The sequence below is a fragment of the Sprattus sprattus genome (genome assembly GCF_963457725.1).
Source record: "Sprattus sprattus genome assembly, chromosome: 17".
NCBI classification, from domain to species: domain Eukaryota; kingdom Metazoa; phylum Chordata; class Actinopteri; order Clupeiformes; family Clupeidae; genus Sprattus; species Sprattus sprattus.
Genome location: NC_137915.1, coordinates 25,508,375 through 25,533,244, shown reverse-complemented (window position 1 = coordinate 25,533,244; position 24,870 = coordinate 25,508,375). Strand labels below are relative to the sequence as shown.

Sequence of the window (24,870 nt, the reverse complement as noted above, 5' to 3'; positions counted from 1 at the left end):
CCAACAGCGACCCCTGACCCCGGTGGCCCGCGTGCCCAATGCCAACGGACAGTTGCCCAAACCAAACCCACTCTATCAGGAGGCAATTATTGCAGCAGTTTCTGAGCCACGCACACAGTATGGGATTCACTCTTGGCTGATCCCTGTTTTCTTTATAAATGCTTTAGAGAAGGTGAATAGAATTGAAAGGGTCTAGGTGTCGTTTGATGTTACCTATGTAGCTATGGTAACGGGAACCTGTTTAGAGACATGAACACCAAATGGGTCCTCCTTGAAGAGAGATGCCCAGGTAGGAAGGCCTTGGGACCTTTGTGGAATGCCAGTTTTCAGAGCTACGAGGACAGTAACACTTAGCCTAGAGTTTTGCTACTGAGTACTACAGTACCATCTGGAGTCATTTGTTGATGACAGGTCTTTTTAATTGAATGTTTTGTATTACTTTTAGAGCTGAGAGTTGTCAACATATTCTGGCCAGCTGTAGAGTCTTAAATATGAATGGAATGAATTCTGATTTCTTTTTGTGGGGCAGGGGCATTGGAGGGCATGGCAGTTGTGTTCGAGGCAAAAAAATTGCCTACATTGCAAAGCCTCAAGATATTTGAAAAACAAAAAACATAAAACATATCCACATTTCTCAAAGGACAAAGATGGAAACAAATAAATATTAAATTTAGAACAGGCACTAGTGTTATGCAGAAAAGGTTAAGTTCAAATAAAAATAATGACTGTTCATGATTACATGTACAATTAGTGACTATAAGGGAAAAAATGTCAAAGGCTTAAGCGTCTACTTAGAACCTTAGAAGCAGAGAACTGCCATGAAGCTCCTGGTTTCAGAGACTCCTAAGTAGACTTTTAAGGGTTTTAGTCATGAACCTCTTTTTCCTAGAAGAATTCCATCAAATGAATTGGCATTTAAAGATGCAGTGTGTAGTTTTTGTGGTGAAATAATATTAGACTAACCGTAATGATGTGACTGCAAGGCATAATGAAAATAAATTGTTTCTAAACACTCCTGCACATTATCCTACAAAGCTTGTTTCTTCAGCCATTTTTGTTAACATTTGTTTACATTTTTGTGGTCTCTAAAAATGTAAATAAATGCATAACTCACCTAAATCAAAGAAACAAGGGGGATCCAACGCATAAAAACAACAAGAAATCCTGCCTTTTCATTATACCTTGAGATTGACATCATGTATTTATTACAGTATTTAACCACAAAATCTACACTCTGCATTCATTTGTTGATAATACCTGACCCTGACCCTGACAGGGGCCAGTCAGATTTTTGGAAAACTATCAATTTCAACCAGTGGATCAGTATCACATCTTTCTTCTCTGGTAGTTTTCTTATTGAAACCAAGGCTCATTTGGGGTTTGATGTCACTGAGACAGACAGAAATGATCACACAGACACCGGAGAAGACGTCATCACCTCAAAGAAACCCTGCAAATGAGCTTGGCTGTGCTACCCAAGGGTCACTTCCAAAATGCCTTGAGCTTAGCTTAGTTAATATGTGACATAAACAGTTTGCCTGTCAAATGATACCAATAAAGAACACAAATAACATAAAATGAGTGACACAGAGACAAGAACACTTTTGTGTGCGGAGTGTGTGTGAGGGTGTGGACACACTCTGCTCGAGGGGGAGTGAGGGAACACAAGCAGGAGGGCAGGGGAAGAGAAAAACTGAAGAGGAGGAGGAAGAGGAAGTGGTGCTAAGGGGCTGGGGAAGGGTTGAACAGGGCTAAGGTGAGGAGAACATGCATCTGTGTGTGTGTGTGTGAGTGTGTGTGTGTGTGTGTGTGTGTGTGTGTGTGTGTGTGTGCTTGTGTAGGGGACCGGGGTGAGTACAGTTGTTCAGCATGGCGCAGATTTCTTATATTGTTTAAGGGGATAAGGCTTTTTCTCTGCTTTGGATAGAGTGGGGGGTGGGGGGAGGGAGGTGAAGGGGTGGGGGTGCTGGGGTTAGGGTTGGGGGTGGGCGCACCTAACAACTCTGAGCATCAGGGTAGACTGAAAGGAGAGGGGGAACGTTTTCTTTTTTTGTGTCCACTGAAAGAAACAACCAAAAACCTACCAACAGAGGTGGGCATCTCTCCCCACTGTAGCACCACGTCTTTAGTGATTCTGCCGTAAGTGTTCACATAGACACCCTCATCTTCATAACACAGAAGCATCTCCATCCCGTCGGTCTTGGGGAGCACCACAATGGCGTGGGGGGTGACACTGCTCTGAATCTGGGGGAGGGAACATGGGGGGGAGGGAGGGGGGAGGTGGCAGATGAGCCTCGGGTTGTCAAGATCGAGCCGCAGTGCACAACACAATCCACCACCAGGTGCCACTGTTCCCTTGCAAGTGCAGTCATCTCTCTGTTTTTTTTGCTTTTGTCCCCCCCCACCTTGACCCCCCCCCCCCCCCACCCTTTGGGTTACTATCTCTTTCTTTTGTTTATTTCTTTCTTTTGCTCTCTTTTCAGTGATGACCAGCGCTTCTCCCTATGAGAAACTGCTGCAACAATATCATCTCCCACTTGTCCTCCGGCTAACGGCACTATGGCAAACCCACTCTGGGAAACCAGAGGAGGCATTGAGTGCCTGAGGGATTTCACCGCTCTGGCTGCTGTGGTTTAGAATGACATCTCATGCGCTTAGCTTTAGCGGTTTGTCAAAGGTCGTAGAGCGGGGAGATGAGTGTTGTTCAAATGTTAACAAAATTAATTTCTTAACTGTATACACACAGATACACTTAACATATAGACGTATGAACACATATCAATGACACTATGCATTCCATTGGTTATACACTGTAATACTCACTTATGCCAGTGTCAGAAATGACAATTATATGTATTTCCTACTGATGTGGCAAAATGTTTTGTCTTGGGACAGCTTGGGACAGCTCCTAAAGCAGTGCCACATTTCAAGACATCTCAAGGTTGTAATGATTACAACACATCTATTAACCACTTCTAAGGGGATTAATTCAAGCATCAATCTGTTTAGAGATGATGAAGAAATACATAAAAAAAGAAGCATGACAACCCCCCCTTTTTTGGTGAGGTCAGGATGGTAACCCTGGAGATGGGGGTGGGGGGGTGGGGGGCTAAGGGGTGACCCACTCCCCACCACTTACATGGGACGGGATGTAGATGTCATACGGGTTCCCGGAGTCCACGTCAATCACATGGAACCCCACGCTGGAACCATAGATGACCTTTAACCTCTGACCTTCCTCCACGGTCAGGTCCACCAACAGAGGCTTGTGCTGCAGATCTGTGAAAGACTTCAGGATGGAGACAGACAAACATTATATCTGACAGCCTAGAGTCCTTTGTCCTCTCTAAAGGTACATAATAAGTGCTTCATCACTAAATATCTGGAAATAGCTAGATGTTTCAGGCTAAGCACGGTCATTTTTTTCTGTACGTTTTAATTTCTTGAATTGAGTCCGTTGAACTGACACACATCCTACAAATGGGTCACAGTTTCCAGGACAACAGCTATCCTACATATCTAGAAGTTTTGTGTCTCACCTTGAAAGCCATGAACTTGTGGTATGGCTTTGGAGCCCAGGCGTATATCTCCACTGCGTTCTTCAAGGCGATCACCAGGAACTTGATCCTTTCATATTTCACTGATAAAGAAATGCAATTGAATAAATAGAGTATTGGGAAAGTAGTCATTCATTCTGGATGGGCCAGTAAACTTAAAAGCTGACTTGCCAACTTTGTAGTGGACACAACCCTCCAGCTCTCCAACAGTGATCCATCCCTGTTTCTTCTCCACCTCTGGGTCATTGTGAAGTATCCTATTCCTCAGCCATGACAGGTAGTATACCCTCAGCTTGTTCTTCTTGCCTATGCAGAGAGATACATAACACAATACACATAAAAACACAGTAACACAGTACTGTGTGAGCTTTCTACAAGAGGCTGGTTAAAACCAAACCTGTCAGAAAGAAAAGAGATTAGGCCTCTGAAAAAGGTTCAGACATTCTGTCAGCGGTCTTTCAGATGTGTACCTCAGTGGATGTCTCCTCCCACTCACCTGATATGGTGACCAGGACATTAAGGCCCTCCAGAACATCCATTTGTTGGAAGCGTCGGCGGTTGATAAGGTTGTACACCTTTCCCTGACCACTGCGGTCCAGAAGCATCAGGCCATTCTCTGTGCCCACCAGCAGGTTCACCCCTGATCAAAACACACACCTACTTCAGTCCTGAGTCACTTGCAATTGCACTGAAACACTGAAAATATTTTGATTAGCATATGTTTTGATTTGGGCCTTAAATATCAAAACAAAAAGAAGATCCAGTGACTTTCAGGCTACAGTTGGCTCCTATGAGAGGCCCCTGGTGTCTTACCCCACAGTGCCGCACACAGAATCTCGGAGTTAAAGCGCTTCTTGTATTTGCGGATCTCGGGAGTGTCGCTGTGGGGCCGAATGTTGGTGGGGTTGACATTGACCACTGAGATCTTGCGGGCCTCGTTGAGCCGAGCCAGCTCTTGCTCCTCCTGCTGCCGCATCAGCTCGTCCTCAAACAGGGCTGAGGACAGAACCCAGACAAGAAGACCGTCAAATATGGTGCCAATACAGACTAGACTAGTCAATCAGAATTACAGGGAGGTCTTGCACAGTTTTATAATTTTTTTTAGAAATGCCCCAACAATATGATTCTCCTCTACTCAGAATCTCTGTCATGAACATTGTCAGATATAATGTCTGAATACGAAATTTGAGCTAACTTATCTCCTCCTAAGTCTTTCACATTGCAATTGAGAATAACATGGGTGGCATCACACAGGCTTGTAAAGAGCTGCCCTAGAAATTCTGTACTGTAAAAAGGACCCTTCACCTGTGGCTGAGTTCTCGTCATTGTCATCAGTGGGGGACGTCCCGTACACCCGTGGGTCAACAAACGGAGTGAAGGAGGCCTTTGAGCCACTGCCCATCCCATACTGGCAATGTGACAAAGAAGAGTCAGATAGCTGAGCACAGTGACAAAGTTACAATGCCCTCTCAGATTAATCCAAGAAAGATTTTTCCTTAACCATGATTGCTATGTGTTACATTATCTAAAAAAAGGATTGCCTGGCAGGAGTATTTATGAGAGTTCAAGGTTAGGGGGTGCTGTTAACAAGAAAGTAGAGGAATCAACCAAGGTGTTACTTCATGCGTAGTGGAGAGGAAGAAAAACTAATACAAAAATGAGTGGAAGACATAAAGAGGCAAGTATGATAGACATCCCTAACGAAAACCAAGACATTTAAAAGTAACAACACGGGTGGAGAGGGAGAAAGAGAAGGAAAGTGAGAAGGGGAAAGAGAGGGAGAGAGGAGTCTGACACCAGGGGTGCAGGGTAAGAGTGGGAAGCCGCTGAACCATTGAGAGGACGTGACTGGAATGGTAGTGACTGGAGAGGTTTAGGGTTAGTGGTCGTGTTGGGTTAGAGCAAGGTCGAGGGTCAAAGTGGACAGAGGTGGCTCCCACAGGCTGACCCCATCACCTACTTCGGCCACCGAGTCCAGGTCTTGCGCAAGCAGACTGGGGCGCCGGCCCGACCCCTCACCTGGAGTGGCCAAGGGGGAGTGACTTTGCTGCACTAGATCAGGCAGATTGGCGTTACCAGGGAAACCGTTGCTCTCGGCGTGACCCGAGCGCTTTCTGTCCCCAAACGTCTGTAGAGAGGAACAGAGAGAGAAGGGGCTACTCTACTGCTGCCATGAGGGGGTTGGTCCTGTGTGGCACAGCAAACCCCCTCAACAAAGCCCCTCACCCCACACCACACCACACCACACCACACCACCCCGCCCGCCCACCACCCAGCCATGCACTGCTGCTCAATGGCCCGTGCGCCACCATGGGGGAAAGCAGGGAATTGCAGCCATGGGTGCGTCCGCGCTCGCTGGTTTAAACAACCAAGTGAGATCAACCAACCAGAGGTGGGCGCAGGTGATACCCCAAAGCCAAACAAAGTGTGTGTGTGTGTGTGTGAGAGAAGAGAGAGAGGGCATAAGAATAATGCCGTAAAACCAACACAAATAAAACAGACAAACTTAAGGACAGACAGAATGAAATTAAAAACCAAGATGGCACACAGGGTGATGACACACACAGGTGAGGCCGATGTAAGCCTGTGGAAGGAAAGCCTGCGGAGGGAAGCCTGGGTGGCAGGGTCCAGAGCCAGCAGGGGGACGTGCTGCTCTTACCTCTCTCATCATCAGCGTGCTGTCCTTGGAGTTGTTGCCGTAAGTATCGTTGCCATGGGAATCCTCCTGTTTGCCCGGGCCACCGAAGGGTTCATTACCAGCCGGGCCGACTGAAGGCCTATTCAAAGGAGCCACACTTAACCATGCACACAGCAACCACAGCAACCCAAACAGTTTAACAAGAAAAAATGCCTGTATAGTAATCCAGTCTTGAAAATCCTCTGTCTCACATATGTGATACAAACTGTTAATTGCATGTTGGGTGACTTTGGTATTCTCTGGGATTGCTGACAAGGAGAATACACTCTCTCTCACAAGTACGTGTGTGTGTGTGTGCAAACATGTGCCGCCGCTGAGAGACATTCAACAGAAACTCACATGATGCGCGGGACATCGCTGACATGCACAGTGCCATCGTGGGCTCCACCCTCGCCATCCTCGTCCTCGTCGCTCTCCGACTCCTCACTGGAGGACGAGTAGTCCGTCACCTTGACGGGCGGGCGGTGGGTGTCCTCATTGGACCGCAGCTCACGCAGCTCTTTGGCCAGAGCAGTCAGATCCTGTGACAGAGGGAGAGAGAGAGAGAGAGAGGAGGGGATAGAGAGAGCGGATGGGAGAGAAAGAGAAAATGGAGAAAGGCATGGAAGAGAGGAAAGGGGGAGTTTAGAAACCATCACGTCAAAACAATGAGATAGAAACCAAGGGGCTGCAACCTGGTAGAAGGAGCTAGTTATGTGGAGTTGCTGTTCAACCCAAATTAAAAAAAAAAAACAATTCAGAGAAATAATATGAAACATCCTCAGGCAAAAGTGATCAAATCACAACATAAACACAGCTGAAACAATCGCGTGCCACCAGGTTTACAAGGTAGAGCACAGCAAATTCCATAGCAAATCAAACAGACCTCGGAGAAAGAGCAACCTAAAGGGGCAGGAAACATAACTGATATTCCACACCAGGGGAGGTAGACAGAAGGAGAGCGGCCATCATTCCTGGGAATGATGCAGTTAAGAACAGAGCGTGCATTTCCAAAAAAAAGAAAAGAACCAAGAGAGCAAGATCGCACTCAGAACAGAAGAATGTGTTAGCTAAAAGACCTCCCTCGGGGCTGGGCTGTGGTAAACATGCGGGAGATATTAGTAGAGAAACAGCAGCTCCACTGGCTGATGCCCCGGCTTACCAGTTCCTCCTGCGTTCAGGGAAGCCGGACAGAGAGAGACGCCAGTAAGCAAATGTGCAAACAGACACCCTTACAGACACCCAGGCTAGGCCTCTTACATGCCCCCAGCTACCCACCCACTTAGCAAGCTAAGAGCACTCAAGGTAAGCACACAGAGAGAAGGGTGCTCTTATTTCAATCTGGGACAGAAATGAGGGGTGAAATGGAACAGGGTGAACTTGCATGTGTGCATTTTTTTGATCAGTGAAAATTAAAAGCAGTGAATTGCCAAGATGTTTAATTCAGGAGCTGTGCACATAAATCTTACACAACCCCCCCACCCCTCCCCTCCTCTGCTTTTCTTTTTCCAAATGAATACATTGTCACCATGGTAACAGAGCAGGACCCCAACCAACCCCATCCAAATTGAGGCACTGCGGAAGGTTAATGACAGGTGCCCGTTTCAAATGAGCATGCTGGGAAAGGCTCCAGACTAATTCAGGTGACTGACACCATGGCACTCGAACAACAGCCTGCTGGCCGGGGTTTCCACACCGATTTGCAAGAGCACAGAGCTGGGTCTGGAGGGGCTGAGAAGACTGAGTGGGTGAGTGAGTGAGAGAGTGGGTGAGAGAATGAAAGACATGATTGCATGTGGTCTGTCCAGGGGAGAGACGGAATGCATTTGACAGTAAAAAGAATGAACAAGTGATTTCATGTGGATAGAAACCTGAACAAGATTGAAAGAGAGAGTTCTTGAGACAAAGAAAAAGCGAGAGAGAAAGAGAGAGAGAGAGAGAGAGAGAGAGAGAGAGAGAGAGAGAGCGAGAGAGAGACAGAGAGAGGGATGAAGAGAGTGTCACTGACCTCATCTACAGCTCTCTTATAGCTCTGGTGGAGGAGAGAGAGCCGAGAGTGGAAGGGATGTAAGAAGAGAGGGAAGAGAAGGAAAAGGAAGAGGAGGATAGGGAGAAGTAAGAGAGAAGAGTGGATTACGGCAAATGTAAGGTGATATATGGTTAATTCAGCGCCAAGGGACAGAGTACAATCTTCACCATACAAAGGAAAAGACACTCATAGCAGAATCCATTCATGACCCATTTATTTTCTCGGATCTGTATTAGGTGGGCCTGAGTTGGTTTGGAGAGCTGTTCGAGAGGCTGCTCTAGTGGTATTACAGAAAGAACAAGAGCCAAAATGGAGGCTTCAGATAGGAGGGCATGTCATCTGTGAAGGGAGTCTGAATTATACGAAATTATATGAAAGTGGTAAGCTCTGTGGCTGGGTCAAAAGCCGGATCAGTGAATACGGCTGTTCAGGATAAGAACTGGGGAAAAAGGCTGCACAGAGCTGCACAGAGACCAGATCAACCTGCACTCACCGCGGGCCGGCTGGGTCGGGTCACCTCCCTGCCCTCCTCCTGTGTTTTGGGCTTGCTCTCCTGGGAGACGGCTGGAGATCCCTCAGGCTTAGAGGACCCTGGGTGATAAGGGCAACCACAGAGAAAGGCTCAGACTACACAAAGCCCCCGTAGACGATCAACAAACCACCAAATCAAAACAACTGGAACCAAAACACAGTAGGGAGAGTCGAAAACATGAACTCTGAGTGCCCAACAATGCAGCTGATGCACGTCTACTCACAGCTGACAGAGTTTAATAGAGACAACATGAAAATGACAGAGATAGAGAGAGAAAGAGAGAGGAGAGAAAGAGAGAGAAAGAGGGAAAGACAAAGAAAGAGGGAAAGAGAGAGAAAGAGGGAAAGAGAGAGAGAGAAAGAGAGAAAGAGAGAGAGAAAGAAATAGGGAAAGCACATTTACATGTTTAGTGTACATTACTTTGGCAGTAATTGTGAGAATGGTCAATCTAATAAAGCATATTTGCATTGAGAGAGAGGTGTGGGTAGTGGTGGGTGTAATAAGGTAGTAGCCCAGTGGTGGGCACAGGGGGTGAGAGGGGTGTGTGTGTGGGAGGTTTGTGTCAGTCTCGGCGGGACACCCACCTCCCACTCGCTTCCTCTCGCCGGAGCCGCCCTGGGAGCTGGGGGTGCTGGAGCTGGACGAACTCCCGCTGCTGGTCCTCTGGAGGGCCGACTCGGTGGAAACATCCGTCCTCCGCAGGTCTGGGTTACTGTGGCAACACACGGAGACACAATCACTAAGGGTGCGGGGGGTTGGGGGTGTAAATACAGTAAACAATGACTCACCTGCATAAGGATGTCAGTACCTCACACACACGACTTGAGAACGACTACCATGATACTAAATATATATAATTAAATTGAATGAATATTAATAATCTAATTGCAAAAGGCTTTTAAGTGCTCATGTTCCACTGATGTAAATGATTCAAATGAAATACATAGACAGCCCTTTGTCTGGATATTTGTCAGACTTTTCCCTGTATATCTAGAAATGGGCGTACACACACGTGCACACACATACACACACGTGCACACACACACACACAAACACACACACACACACACACACGCACACGCACACTCATGCTTAAATTGTGACAGAACAGGACATACCTGGCCCGGATGAGATGGGACCCAGTCCGTGGGCCCAGGCAACCTGGTCCATTCCCAGGGGAGTTCTTCCTGACCAGCGCTGGGGATATCGAGGTGGTCCTTTGTGGCACCTTCCAATGAGGAGGACCAGCTTGATCATACTCCAATCAAAAATGCAAATAACAAATACAACAATTTGCCATTCCCCAAAATAAAACATAGGTACTGTTACATGCTAAAATCTCTCCCTTGCAATGGCTTTACTTAAAGGCACCCAGTGCAACTTTCGAGGCTTAAAAATAAACATTCAATTTCTAGTCTTTTTTACATGTAGTAAGTTTCAATAACTCCATACCATTACATACAGACATTCAAGCAGCAAAGATGAGACGTCGTTGTGTGGTGAGAACTGATAGAAAATCGATAACAACAACAATCACCGCCATTTTCTTTATTTTTTGTAACCTACAATAAATAAAGCTGGCTTCCAGTCAATGGAAAAATGGCTTCTCCCCACCGGCAATTGTTGTTGTTTACGTTCTCACCACACAACGACATCTCATCTTTGCTCCTTGAATGTCGATATGTAATGGTATGGAGTTATTGAAACTTACTACGTGTAAAAAAGACTAGAAATTGAATGTTTATTTTTCATTGAATGTTTACATAAAGTTGCACTGGGTGCCTTTAATGGTTGTACTGATACATGAATGTTGTCCAAGTCAATCTCAATGGAGGAGAACTATAGTAAGTTATATAGTTGTAACTTGCAAAGTAATACACATACCATTGGGCCCTAATTTGATAGATGCAAACCGTGGGTTCTTACATGCAACAAAGAAGGGCATCACGTAAAGCTATTTTGATAACTAGGGCACATTCATTTAGTAATTTCAACATGCCCACAGACCTCAGCACCTTCAATCATTTGTGTATCCAATGAAAAAGGTTGCAAGGAAATTGTTTTGAGGAAGGTGTTCTCTACACAGTTGGACAGCATAACATTGACCACTCAGTTACTTAATTGACCCATCAGTGATTTGATCAGTGGCTCAAAAGACACAAATTCAACTGCACCTCCCCAAATTAATATGCTGCTTCACCTGACCCACAGAGGATTCCCACAACTAACCCTAACCCTATAAAATTAGAGCCCATTGTGTCAATCTAACTTAGTGCCAAAGGTAAACACAAAAAACACAACAGTAAAATATGTACTTCCTTCATTAATAAACCAGACTGAAGACTATACGCTCCCATTCTCAAAAAGTGAAAATACCAACTAAGCCAATCAAAACAACCATGATCTCAATGACTGATTGACCACGTGGGTGTAATAGAGCTGTCCAATACATAAGTCTATTACATTATAGTCCAGTCCAGTAGCATGGCCCTCTATGAAACCTTTGTGTCCACACCGTTCTCACCTTAGGGGGGAGGTCCTCGTCCTGCCTCAGCCAGGAGCGGTCAAACTTGTCGTCGCGGCTGGCGATGCGCGGCGGGGGTGGCGGTGTCTCGGAGGTGGGGTCCGAGTTCTGGCGAGGCATGGGTGGGCGGTGGGGGGAGAGGCTCTCCTGGAAGGCTGAGACGCCCGGGGTAGACTGGTCATGCAGAGACTGGGAGCCCGACATGGAGGAGCCATGCGACTTCACCGAGACAAGGTGGGCCATCTGGGGCAGGTGATGAGAAGAATCAGACTGAAAAATGGATAATGTATAAACTGATTATGCTAACTGCTTGTACAAGAAGATGTCACAAATGTGACAAATGAAGATGTCACAGATGATGGAGCTATGTATTCAAATAGCTTTTTACTGAAAAATGTCATTTCCAGTGAATGAAAATGACTGAAAATGCCATTTTCAATTATAGAGCTTGGCTTCATTACTGCCTTCAGCGTTTGCCTGACTCTATCCTTTCTCACTGATATGAGCCCCCATCTGCACCCACCCCCAGACACACGTGGCAGGGCCTCACCTGCGGTTCGATGGAGCGGTGCATGGGAGGCGTGCGTGCCTGCTGGATGCCCCCGCTGCTGAAGGACTCGGAGCGAGGGGGCAGGGACGGGTCGGAGATGCGGTTGGCCACCTTGTGTTGCAGGGCTGGTGAGCTCTGGCGGTTCAGCTTGGACCGCTCTTCCACCTGCAGCAAGACAGACTGAGTGACGACAGGAAGAGTCTACGTCTACACTCACCATTGCTCTATGGACACCTAGGATTTAAGCAGGGCATAGTCATTTCTGTTTAACATTCAGGACTAAAAAAATCACATATGGTGGGTATAAAGTTTAAAGCCCAAGAAGTCTGTGCAAACTGACAGTAAGCAATCTGTGGCCAAAAAGGGGGAATTTATTTTTCTTTGCCCTTGAAACCGACCAAGTCTACCTTATTTTGTATAATAATAGATGAGATGGACATTTAAATCCTGAATTGACATTATGTATTCAGGAGAGGCAAACTATTTGAATAAATAGCACATTAAAATGAGGAGAGGAGCAGATAAGGACTTGCCTAAGAGGTGAAGGGGAAATAGGATTCTTTGTGATTGACTGGCAGTTGCACCTTATCTGTTAGTATGTGTAATGAATTCAGTTCTTTAACTTATAAAAAAAGCTCACATTCCCTGCAAAAACTGATATCCATGCCTTGTTTCCAGGGACATCTTAATTCATATTCCTAACTTCTGACTCAAGTCAATTTGATCAAAATGTGTCTGTCCCACATTAAATGATCCAGGATGTCCTCATTCTGGGATATTTTCAGATCAGAGGAGGATTAGTGTCTAATCTAAAAAAAATAATTAAACTAGCTGTAACCAGTCCTACACATCTTAACACTTATCCACAGCACATGTCAGTTGAAACAGACTTAAGGCAACCACTAAGTTTAAACACTAGATGATTTTGTCTCTTAGTTTCTGCACTTTGTATTGCATTTTACAAATGATAAGACTCATATGAATCGCACAATGGATCAGTGTAGGCAATAGAGTGTATACAGTATGTGGACATAATGATTAGAGACATTTTTGTTTTAGTACATGGGTTTCTTGAGACTTCACTCAACAAGAGATTTAAACAGGAACCCTTCCCAAGCATACCAACCCCATGCAGACGAAACCACTGGTTTTGGGTGATATAAAACCAGTTAACCCAGACCTCAAGACAGCTTTCAGGACATTAGATATTCCAGTAAGAAGAACACCACTAGACACCACATTAGAAGATACATATGGAGTGTAACAGGTTAGTTATGACTGTATTCTATTACACTGAAATGGGAGTGAATCTGGGTGCCATGTATATTTACAACCTAGTTTCTCTAATTTAATCTACACCTTCAACGTTTACATTACATTACATTTAGTCATTTAGCAGACGCTTTTATCCTAATAGATGTACAAAGTAGAGAACAATTAAGCTACGAACAATAGAGACCTAGTGTTACAATAAATTCAACCCCATGTTTGAGAGCCAAACAAGACCAGCTAAAATCTGTATTTTTGCTATGACCCATGAGAGCTCTATGAAACTTATAGTGCACACCCAAATTCACTCTCCTCATTTCTACAAAAACCAGCACCCATTCCATCCCAGGCCTGCCTGTAGAACAAAAGAGAGAAAGGGAGTTAATGTCCCCGCGGATGAGAAGAAGTGTCAGTGCTGGAGTCAAGGTGAGAAGGTGAGTTATTCTCCTCAGTGAAAAGTCACCACCTATCCCGTTGTATTGACCAAAGGGGTTAGTAATGACTAAAGCATTGGATTTTTTTTTTTTAAATAGACATCATTTGTTAAATTGGACGCAGAGTGGTCGTGTAACTCGTGTTATCATTTGAATCCCGCAAATGAAAGGGGTAAGAGGAGACGTTAATCTCTACAGCCTCAAGAGAACTTCCCAAAAGAAAACGAGGGTTGAAAAAAAGGGGAGAAAAATAGAGAATGAAAGCTCCTTAGATTGGAGAAACAATATAACACGGTTGATTTGGAACTCCCTTCACATTCTAATGTACTGACATGTTAAACATAATCCACCGTTACAACAACTGCTAAATTCTAAAAATTAAATTGGGCAGGTACACTGTCAACGGAGCTAATTAAATTATGTGCTTTGGTTAAAATAAAGATTAATGATTATCGCCAGCAACCATGGACAAAAACAGGCCATGTAAGGTTTGCTCTTAAGCACAATATTTTTTCTGGCAAAACTTAGAAAACTTGCTGGCAACCATATTATAGAAGCAACAATATACTCCATGTTACAGATACACCTCAGTCCCTTGTGTATTATTGCTCTGTTATACAGCCTACTCAAATTAAGCCCCTCAATGGCGTCTGTGGGAGTTCCAACCACCAACCAGCCATCATGGGACTTTTCGCCCACAGGGCTGGGGTTTCCTGCACTAACCCGTCTGTGTGAGCGGTCAGGGCTACGACCGCGGGACTCTGCCTTGCGTGCCGCAAACTGCTTCAGCAGATCTTCCAGGTTGGGCTCGCAGGACACACGGATGGAGGGGATGTTGGCATTGCGAGAGCGGGAGGGGGAGGCTGCAGGGTAGGAGGGAGGGCGGGCAGGGGAGCGACGGTGGCGGGGGTTGGGGCTGGGGGTGAGGCTCTTGCGGCCCTGGTTATCCCTGGGGGTGTTGAAGGAGTGGTACCTCTTTGGGGGTCTGGGGGAGTTACTCTGGGCTCGTTTCATCACCTGAGGAGAGGGTATCAGGTTAATAAAATGGTCAAAATCACATACAATGAAGACAGACCCCAAGAGCATGCTCCAGTGGGTTCTGCCTACAATAAAAAGCAACTGGAAAACATAAGTAACATGATGTGATAAGATAGACTAGCTTCTTTGCTGCTTCTCCTTAGATGCTGTGGATCCAATAAGACAGTTAATGTTAATAAATATACAGAGCCACTTCAGACAAAGACACAACTTTCCCAAAACCACCAGCTGGGTTCCATGTGAACTTCTGGTTGTTCTGCTAGCGCCAACCAGGGCTGATGCGTACCTCTTTGGCCCAGGCTGGCTTGTCAGCGGGGTTGACCGAGTCCTTGTAGTGGTAGAGCTGCTTCTTGTCCGCGGGCCGGGCGTCCTGCTGCTGCTGCTGCTGGAGGGACACCAGGTAGGCCCTCTCCTGCTGGAGCTGCCGCTGGAGACGCTCCGCCTGCCTCTGCTCCTCCAGCTGCTTCCGCTTGTACTCCTGCAGCCATGACAGAGGGAGAGAGAGAGAGAGAGAGAAGAGAGAGAGGGAGAGAGAAAGAAAGAGAAGAGAGACAGGGAGAGAGAAAGGGAGAGATGACTCTCACAGAAAAAAGTTGAGGTGGAGGGAGCCAGTGCCAAAAAAGACTACAACCAGGTGAGGTACACAAACACAATGGACTGCACAAGCACTCATGCAAAGCAGACTTGCACACTCCCAGGTCACCAGGAAGGACTTAACACTGTAGTAAAGCCTCAATCAGTGACCCATTTTAATGTTGTCCTCTTTGTTTAAAGACGTTGTTGGACAAAGGATAAACAGACATAACAGACTGGGAGTGGGAGTGGGCAACCCTAACATTGACATTCAGAGCTAGGAGACACAGTTGAGAGGCCTCAACAAAATGAGGCCACTCTCCGCTTTGAACTTTCTCTGGTGTGCTTGAACATGGACCAGGGAGTCTCTGTAGTCTTTTTCCCACTTCTCATTGGCCATTTAAATCCACCACAAGACAAGCCAATAACCAGCATCTGCTGTGAGCACCCGCACAATGCCAATGGAGGGGGCACATACTATATAAAGAACTATATAAAAAGCTATATAAAGATATATGGTTTTACATTTCAAAGGGGCGAGAGCATCTACACATGCAAAACTGGACACAGCTATACCAAAGGGCATGGTCACGTGACAGGTAGCGATGATGAGATGTGAAGGTTCAGGGACGAGGGGTCAGAGGTGAGAAACCTCCTGATTGGTGGATTTGTTACCAGGAGAAGGGCCTGCTCCTGCAGGAGCTGCTGCTGCAGGATCTCCAGCTGCCGCTGCTCCTCCTCCAGCTGCCTGCGGATGTACTCCTGCCCCACCAGCAGCCAGAGAAGGGAGGGGAGAAAACAGACAGAAAGAAGCAGAGAGTAAGGCCAAAAAGGAGAGCAAGAAAAGCCCAGTGCTGCCATCAGCCAAACCTGCAGATTAGAGGAAAAACAGTTAATGAAAGAAAAGAGAGAAAGAGGGGAAAGGGGTATGATGAGATGACGGAAGAGGGGAAGGGAGGATGGAGAGGAACTATGAGGAAAAAAAAGAATGAAACAGAGTGCCTGAGGAGGAAAGCCCAAAACGTAAAGACCGAGAGAGAGATGACGGGGAGGAGAGGAATGAGCAGAGAGAGATTAGGAAACCAAAGAAAGCAGGTTAAAGAAAAACAGAGGAGACAAGGGGGGGCGGAGAGGCTTAAAAATAGAGGGTTTTAGTGAGAGAACAAAAGAGAGAGAGAGCGAGGAGAGAGAGGAAGTGAGTGAGAGAGAGAGATAGAGAGATAGGGGTAGCTGTGATCTGCACTGACAGGGCCAACCCAGCTGGAAAGAGAGGTTATATCCAGTGACATCAGAAGTGAGGGAAACATGCATCAGAAAGCTGGAGCCTTGCGAAGGACGAGCGTCTGGAAAAGTGAGTGGGAGTGAGAGGCCGCGTGCAGAGTCATCGTGCCCGAGACCCAGCAGGCACCTCTAGGGACGAGAGCACTGCCTTGCGAAGTTGAAAAGCTCGGAGGTACTGACATGAGACGTCAGGACTGAGTGGTAGGCATTAGTCCAACACGATATGGCCGTCTTCAAGTAGGCCTCCTTGCATTCTACTGGCTCAAGATGACATGCAAAGTCTGCTCTTCTACTAACTCTTCTGGAAGCTTCTCTGAGCATCAAGCTTGAGTGTGGCCTGGGAGTTGCTGGATGGCACTATGGTGACGAGAGTTCCCCCACCACAACCTCCCCCCTACCTGTGTGTGAAGGGCAGGGGGGTGCGTGTGCAGGCTGCCATGACTCTTCCCTTCACACTGAACATAACACCATCCATGACACCATCAAGACTACATGACGTGTGTTCGGTAAGTTGAGCAGAGACATCGACCCTGACCCTCCATCGCCGCTTCTCCTGCGCCCTCCTTCTCCAGCGGAGGGAGAGGATGTGCACACATGCCAGCGACCATTCAGGTTTCATTCAGGTAATTGCAATGAAAGAATAGTCTACAGACTACACGTGGGAGTAGAGGAGGAGGAGGGGGGGAACCCTTCAAATATGCAGTCTTTCCAGAACATGGTCTCAAGAATATGAGTCATGGAGAGCGAGAGAGAGAGAGAAAGAGAGAGAGCGGGAGAAGGAGAGAGACAGACAGACAGAGAGAGAGAGAGAGAGAGAGAGAGAGAGAGAGAGAGAGAGAGACAGACAGACAGAAGGAGAGGTTTATATAACTGGGGCATTAGCAGATCTGATTTCTGAATCCAACTAGTCAGCAGCAGTAGTCTCCCCCACAGACAGACCCTGTGTGACTTCACACTGGCATTAGCAGGTAGGGCTGTGAATGAACACCTCATGTCTGGATCATAATTTATTCATGTGTTTGTGAGCTTCGACATCACCTCATGGCACATGAACTCACTATCTTGATGTCACTATCCCAACTCACCACTGCTTGGGCTGGATTATTGGTAAATGTTGCCATAACGACAGAGATGTTTCTGTGTTTGAGTTCATCGGCTAAACGTTTTTTTCCCCCTCAGTCAGTAGGTAAGGTGAAAACCAAATTCCCCCAACAAATGTATTCATATTTTTTTAAAGCAAAATCCTGGATCATCAATCACTGTTTTGAATACTGGGTGGGATGAGTTCCATCTGTGAGTAATGATTGGTTGATGACAGGTTGCATGTCTGTCGAAGAGTCTAGGTATGTTGCTGAACATTGTTTCTGTATACCTTACACCAGCAGTAATGGTGTGAAAGGGTGTGTTTTAATATTTAAGAAGCGTGCTGGTATGCAGGGATGTATGATTCAGTGGGTGATTATGCATCCATATGTGTTTGTGAATATGGTGTCAGCAGTAAGAGTGTGGGTATTAGCATGTGCGTGCATGTGCATACATGTGCGTGTGTATGTTTGTGTGTGTGTGCGTGTGTGCAGACAGGCATGTGTGGGTGTGTGTAAGCATATGTGTCTGTGCTAGCTCAGCATGCCTGTCACTTCTGGATTGTAGCGTGTGTGTGTCCCTGCTGCCTCTCCGCGTGCATAATGTTCATTCCCTTTAGTCTGTGTGTGTGTGTGTGTGTGTTGTACTTGTTCAGCTTCTTTGCGCTTCCTCCTCACTGATCGTCTTTGCTTTTGTGCTCGGTGAAAATGACTCAGTAAGGGAGGTGACAGAAGTGGTTAACACAATGCCAGGGGAAGAAACAAGGGGTATATAACCATACTAAATGCCTATATCCTGTCACACACATGGGATAAATATATATATATATATTTTTATCTGGGAAATTCTTGATATACCCCTTGAGATGTCACATCTCGTTTTCGAGGGGGTCCACTATGTGATGCATGTCTTTATGATGGTGGGGGAAACCGGAGTACCCGGAGTCAGTCACGGGGAGAACATGCAAACTCAACACAGAAAGGACCTGTGTATAGTATATATTTAGTATATATAACCATACTAAATGACTTTATCCGGTCAAACAAATGGGATATATAACCATACTAAATTACTATATTCTGTCACATGCAGTGCAGGACTTATCTTCGTTTATTCAGAAATATGTATTAATGTAATTGTGTCTGTATGTGTGTGTTTAAGTGTATTTTGTCTGTGAGTGTGTGCCTGTGCATTAGTACCTGTTCCCTCTCGGCATGCCGGCGCTCCTCCTCTCTCCTAAGCTGCTCCATCTCCTCATAGCGCCTCCTCTGCTCCCGCTCCTGCTGTTTCCTCAGATCACGCTCCCGCCGCTGTTGCTGAGGACCCAGAAACAAGCACACAACTCACTAACTCCCAACGGACGTCTCCAGAAACAAGCACACAACTCACTAACTCCTCGCGGACGTCTCTAGAAACAAGCACACAACTCACTAACTCCTCGCGGACGTCTCTAGAAACAAGCAAACAACTCACTAACTCCCCACAGACGTCTCCAGAAACAAGCACACAACTCACTAACTCCTCGCGGACGTCTCTAGAAACAAGCACACAACTCACTAACTCCTCACGGATGTCTCTAGAAACAAGCACACAACTCACTAACTCCCCACAACTCACTAACTCCCCACGGACGTCTCTAGAAACAAGCACACAACTGACTAAAGACCGAAATATACTTCAACAACTCCGTTACTCCGTAGTAACATAGCTAGATACGTCTGAGGGGATTTGCAAGGTGTTTGAGCTAGCTATCTACTGTAAGCATGCTCCTACCCTCAAGGTAACCAGTCCTGGGGTCTCCGTGGCCATTTCGACGGACAGTTACAAAATTTGGGAGGTGCACGTCAGGCCACAGAGAGGTGCTCGAAGAGAGATCTCTGTGTCTCCGTAAACACGGACCATAAATCCGCCTTGACTCCCCACAAACGTCTCTTGTTCTGCTTCACCCCGTGTCACACTAAAGCCAAAGAAACAAGGCGTGCCAGAGTATTAGACTTTCATGATCGCCATATTTTTTTAATCTCTGATCTGCTAAGTGCATTGGCACCATGAGTTCTCCAATGGAATCCCAAATGACTCTCTTAACAAAGAAAAAAAACAAGTCAAACACTATGGTCCCTGACTTAATACGTAGCTTGGACTAGACAACTATTTGGTAACTGATCCAAAAGGCTTTTGTGCACTGCATATACTTTTTGACAGGTCTTTCAAAGCATGTGAAGAGGAGGGGACTAAATAATGTAAATATTGATTTAAACTTCATTATTGCACATTACATCGAGACTCATCATACCACAGTGAATTTGACAATGGTACACTGATGAAAACCCATTGCTCTGAACAAATTCCATCAGTTGTATCATTGTATGCTCGCTGCAGGCTAAATGTCAGTATTGGAACTAGAACTTGGAACTAAAATGTGAGTCGAGCCAATCAATAAATGCACTGAGGCTTGAATGGCTGGACATAAAAGGAAATGAAAATACTTTGATAGGTGTCATGGGTACATTTAGTTAATTAAACAATACATTCTAGGTCAATTATATATATGGTATACCACAGCATTCAGGCATTTAAGGCCATGATATATTTGTGATAAACCACAGTATATTGTGTGTTGTGGTATCGTTCAAAATCAAATTCTAAATCAAATGCTCTCTGTGTGGATGTGACTATCTCCACCACCAGGTGGTGCTGTGAGGGCGTGAGCTCTGTGGGCCTGTGGAGCATCCTCTCCCCTGTTGAGAGGGCTGACAGGAGCCCTGCTGAGAGGTGGAGCAATGAGAGGCAAGTGTGGGGACGAAAGGAGGAGGGAGGTGGGGCATGGATGGATGGATGGATGGATGCCTTTAGTGAAGAGTCGGAGCCCAGAGGAAAAGCTTAATTCCTACCCGCAGGGTTGTCGTTCTTCCCCTCTAACCCCCCCTCCATTTGCGCCCCTCTGTGCATTCTTCTTACAGCCAAGCTGACCTGTTGTCATTCATCTTGTTGTCCATCTTCTAATCTGTGTTTCCATCCTTCCACTCTCCCCTGACCATTCCTCCTCTCTACCCGCATCCCCGTCCATATTTCTCTCCACTCCACTTCATCCTACGGCACTTCTGGCTGAGATAGTTTACAGTTTAAGTATTTAGCAGCTGCTGGACCAGTGCTCTCACAAGGTACCAGCAAGTCCTCCACCACTGCAGGGGGAGCCGATAAGAGAGGACACAGTGTAGGAAATAGCCTCCTGTGCGGCTCAAGCATGCTGGCATTGTGAGATGCTGTTTGAAGGAAGTAGGGCATCAGGTCTGACTATCCCAATCACACCCCTATAACCATCTCTCCATCTCTTCATCGCTCCATCTCTACACCTCCATCGCTCCATCTCTTCCTCTCTTCCTCTCTCCTCCTTTGGAACACAGCACTGATGAAGAGGCGGCCCAGAGCAAAGCTGAGCAGGGCCACGCCCCCGTCTCCAGACATGCCATCTATTTGCTCACCTCTCTGTCTCCCCCTCTCCTCTCCTCCTCCTTCCCTCCTGTCCATCTCCACCTCCTCGCTCCCTCTCCTCTCCCCCCTCATCCCTGCTCCTCCACCCGGGCTGCTCACCTCCTCCAGTCTCCGCCGCTGCTCCTTCTGCTCCTCGATGCGCTTCTGCCGCTCGGCCAGTAGCTGGCGCTTGTGCTCCTCATTCTGCTGCTGCTCCAACTGCTGCCGCCGCAGAGCCTCAGAACGCTCCTTATTGGCAAGCTGCAGGCGCAGGAAGTCCCGCCTCAGTGTGGACTCGCCGGGGATGTTGATGATGGAGCTGGGAGGGGGGCAGAGGAGGTGTCAATCACCAGGAGGTGATACATCACTGCACACAACTACTCCAGACCAAAAGGGAATCTTAAAACACTATAGTGTCAGTTGTCGCGTAGGATGTGCCAGCGCAATACAGTACAGTATTAATATATATGTTTAATCAGTCATTCATTCATTGTTTCATGCTTTTTACAATATTTTGCAAGTTTCCGAGTGTTTAATTAAGGGTTTCAAGTGTTCCAAGCACAGATGTTGCCCTGTCGAATGTGACAGTTACTTGTTTTTAATCAAGATTCTTGATTACACTTTGGAAAACGAATTGAACAGAAATTAAAAGATCCCTGAGGTGTGGTGTTAAAACACAAATCACACAAACAATTTTCAGACGCAATCATTATCTAATAATATCAGTGTGGGGGATTCAGATGTGTGTGACATACCTGGGCTCCCCCATCTCCCGTTCCTCCTCGTCCTCACTGCCGCTGTACTCATACTCCGTCTCATCTGCCACACACACCAAAACACAGATTTCAACCACACACACCAAAGCACAGATCTCAACCACACACACCTCCACATGCTATTCTCAGGGTATTGTGGACTGTGATGATTAGCCCTCTGAGAGAGCCGTTTGTGACTGCGTTAAAAGCTGTCATTGGACACACATTGAACCCTCTCTCCGTTTTCCATTCATCTCTTCCAGAACAGAGGAGCCATTTTGTGAGTCACATTCCTTCCTCTCTGTTTCACTTCACACTCTCACAATCTCTTCCCAATTACAGTCATTCTCCTGGCAAATGAGTACACAGAGGTGGAGAGCTAAATTGGATGAGGGAGTAGTCAAGTTCCCTGCCCATTTTGCCTCTAATTTCCATAACAGGAATCTCCAATTGAAGTGTCTTAATGCACCCAATACCAGGGGACTAAGCTGTAGTGATCGTTTCACCAGCATGTGTGAATCTACCGTGTCATTGGCTCACTTACCCCTCTCACCCCTCTTCTTCTTGGTGCGGTCGATGTGGTCCTTCAGCTGGATGCGGACCTGCCTCTCGTTGGGCAGGTCGCGGATGTAGGGGTGCTTGAGCAGCTGCTCCGTGCTGGGCCTCTGGTTGTGGTTCTTCACCAGACAGCTGTCCACAAACGACTGGAACTTCTTCGACCTGAGGAGGAGAAGGGAGGACAGAAAAGGAGAGGAGAGGGGAGAGATTGAGAGCATGGGAGAGGCAAGATGAGGAAACAGAAAATGCCAAGAGGTGGTGAACATTTTTGTGCCTCTCAGTCATCAGCCATCATGTGTTGTTGTTGTCTTTTGGTCAGCATCTCTGATTATATAAAAGGGGGATTCAGGACAGATGCCCATGGCAACTATTAATAAACTGTCTCGCAGTAGGAGGGCCGCTGGTCTGGGAAGATGATTAAGACTCAGATACTGTTCCAGGATCAGTGCAAACCTGATTTGGTTTTCACTTCACTAAGCAGTCCCTGCTGGATTCTGTGATTGCAATTTGCAGGTTGCAAATTTCTCTTATTACTGCAGTATTGTTGCACTCCAGTCATGACTTTATGCATTATTTGCAGTTGAATTGATTCAACTCAAAATCACTGCAACGTTTGATCATTCCCACAGCAAATTCAGTTAATTTTGGACGCAACAGTCACAAGAAACACGTGCAAGATCCTGGAAGGACTGACTGAGATGCTAGAGGCAATCCACACCCCTCTCCCAGCCCTCTCAGGGATTATGAATGGGCATGGCAGTCATGGCAGGGCAGTCAGGAATGCTTCACGTCCCATTGTTGCCGTCTGTAGCAACAGACATTCTTTGGCCGAGCTGGGAACATGCCCTCTCTAGACTGGCACCTCACCAGCACCCCGCAGTGACACCTGTTCTACCGCATCCTGCTTTTAGAATGGGACAAAAATACCAAAAACACCAAAGGAATACATACATTTTATACATTTTTAAATGTCCCCACAAGACATGGTTCCTTAGTGTAATTTCCCGCAGATGAGGATTACAGTGTGGGCTGCTATCTTGCAGAAGTAAATGAGTCCAACCCGATCGGGGGAGGGGGTGGTAATCCCGTCTGTCACCCAACTGCATTGTTCTGCCGATGACTCAGGGGGTTGTCATCAGCTGGTAGTGGCAGTAAGGCCTGTTCACACCTGCTCGTGCCAGAGATATGGCCACCTCCAGAAACACTTCACTAGTGTTTGATAAGGAGCTGCAGGATGTGGGGTGCGGTATGGGATGTGGGGTGCGGTATGGGATGTGGGGGCTGTGGGGTGTGGGTTTACTCACCACTTCTTAGACTTGAGCCGGGGTGCCGGGTTTCTGGGGATGAGGAAGAGGGCCCTCATTGGGTGCATGTCGCACAGCGCTGGAGAGAAAGAGAGATGGAGGAGAAGAGGAATGGGGAGAGAGGGAGAGAGAGAAGTGGGTAGAAAAAGAAGAAAATGAATGTTTCTGCAGATTCGCTGATTGTGTTATCAAGAAACCCTGTCTGTGTTTTGGCGTTGACGCCTTACTGTTGGTAGCTCCTCAGATGTGTTCTAAGGAGTGTGTTCCTTAGGGTGGAATGAGAGAGCCCTATTGTCTGTGCTGTGTTTTAATCTCTCTTGTGGTCTGTGGTGTTCACATGTGTGGACTTGTGCGATGCTTACGTGGAGCTCCCTCTGCCATCTCCATGGCTGTGATTCCCAAAGACCACAGATCACTCTGTTACAGCATGACAAGAGAGAGAGAGAGAGAGAGAGAGAGAGGAAAAAAAAAGAAGGAAAATAAGACAAAGTGAGACTTGAAGCTGAATTGCGCAATTTCTTCAGAGTGATAAAGAAACACCACAAGCGTGACTCACTGCCTGTCCCGCAGTATCAGTTTCTAAATATAACGGATGACGGAGAGGGAAAGAGGGGGACAGAGGCAGTGGAAGTACCTTGAAGTCATAGGTGGCGTCTGGGTTCTCATCACAGGCAATGACCTCTGGGGCCATCCAGTACGGCGTGCCAATGAACGTGTTCCTCCGGCCCACGGTCCGGTCCAGCTGCGCACTCACACCAAAGTCCACTACGGGGGATACACAGACACACACACATGCCCCCCCCCCCCCAGCCCAACACACACACACACACACCATTCACCACAAAACACAAACACAAAGAGAAAACACATGAGCAAAAATGTATACAAGGAAAAATATGTACTAGTATATCGAAACACTCACTCACACACACAACCAGGTGAACACATACATGTTTACAATCACACAAACAGGTGCACAGACAAACACACACACACACAGCTCATCAGTCTGGGGGACATGGCCCTAATGCGTCAGTGTGTAGTAACTAGTGGAGAGGTCTCTGGTGGAGCACACGCAGCCATCTGCCTCAACACCGCTGCCTTCCTGTCACCGTGGGCGACGTTGGCATGGTAACAAAGTGAGCCCCGCCACCAAGCACCTCTGAATCAAACAGCTCTGGGGTTAACTCTGGCAGTGCCAATGTCCCACGGGCATCAACGGCAGCAGTGGCAAA

General features: G+C 46.7%; 1 protein-coding gene across 3 annotated transcripts in view; it reads right to left on the bottom strand.

Annotated features, from left to right (window-relative positions):
* tnikb (TRAF2 and NCK interacting kinase b) overlaps window positions 1–24,870 on the bottom strand; it is a 51,927-nt gene that overhangs the window by 691 nt on the left and 26,366 nt on the right. The window contains exons 7-31 of one of the 3 annotated variants that reach the window (XM_080854769.1): window positions 24,270–24,400; window positions 23,998–24,052; window positions 23,636–23,714; window positions 22,318–22,493; window positions 21,774–21,837; window positions 21,139–21,337; window positions 18,747–18,863; window positions 15,859–15,945; window positions 14,897–15,088; window positions 14,296–14,589; window positions 11,870–12,034; window positions 11,320–11,562; window positions 9,914–10,053; window positions 9,380–9,507; window positions 8,757–8,854; window positions 6,595–6,776; window positions 6,217–6,334; window positions 5,518–5,685; window positions 4,863–4,965; window positions 4,371–4,553; window positions 4,054–4,197; window positions 3,729–3,863; window positions 3,540–3,640; window positions 3,140–3,289; window positions 2,085–2,244 (exon numbers count right to left, since the gene is read on the bottom strand). In XM_080854769.1, coding sequence (XP_080710895.1) covers window positions 2,085–2,244; window positions 3,140–3,289; window positions 3,540–3,640; window positions 3,729–3,863; window positions 4,054–4,197; window positions 4,371–4,553; window positions 4,863–4,965; window positions 5,518–5,685; window positions 6,217–6,334; window positions 6,595–6,776; window positions 8,757–8,854; window positions 9,380–9,507; window positions 9,914–10,053; window positions 11,320–11,562; window positions 11,870–12,034; window positions 14,296–14,589; window positions 14,897–15,088; window positions 15,859–15,945; window positions 18,747–18,863; window positions 21,139–21,337; window positions 21,774–21,837; window positions 22,318–22,493; window positions 23,636–23,714; window positions 23,998–24,052; window positions 24,270–24,400 — 3,612 coding nt within the window. Of the gene's footprint in view, window positions 1–2,084; window positions 2,245–3,139; window positions 3,290–3,539; window positions 3,641–3,728; window positions 3,864–4,053; window positions 4,198–4,370; window positions 4,554–4,862; window positions 4,966–5,517; window positions 5,686–6,216; window positions 6,335–6,594; window positions 6,777–8,242; window positions 8,267–8,756; window positions 8,855–9,379; window positions 9,508–9,913; window positions 10,054–11,319; window positions 11,563–11,869; window positions 12,035–14,295; window positions 14,590–14,896; window positions 15,089–15,858; window positions 15,946–18,746; window positions 18,864–21,138; window positions 21,338–21,773; window positions 21,838–22,317; window positions 22,494–23,635; window positions 23,715–23,997; window positions 24,053–24,269; window positions 24,401–24,870 lie in introns of all 3 variants that reach the window. The other 2 variants (XM_080854770.1, XM_080854771.1) reach the window with 2 other exon arrangements.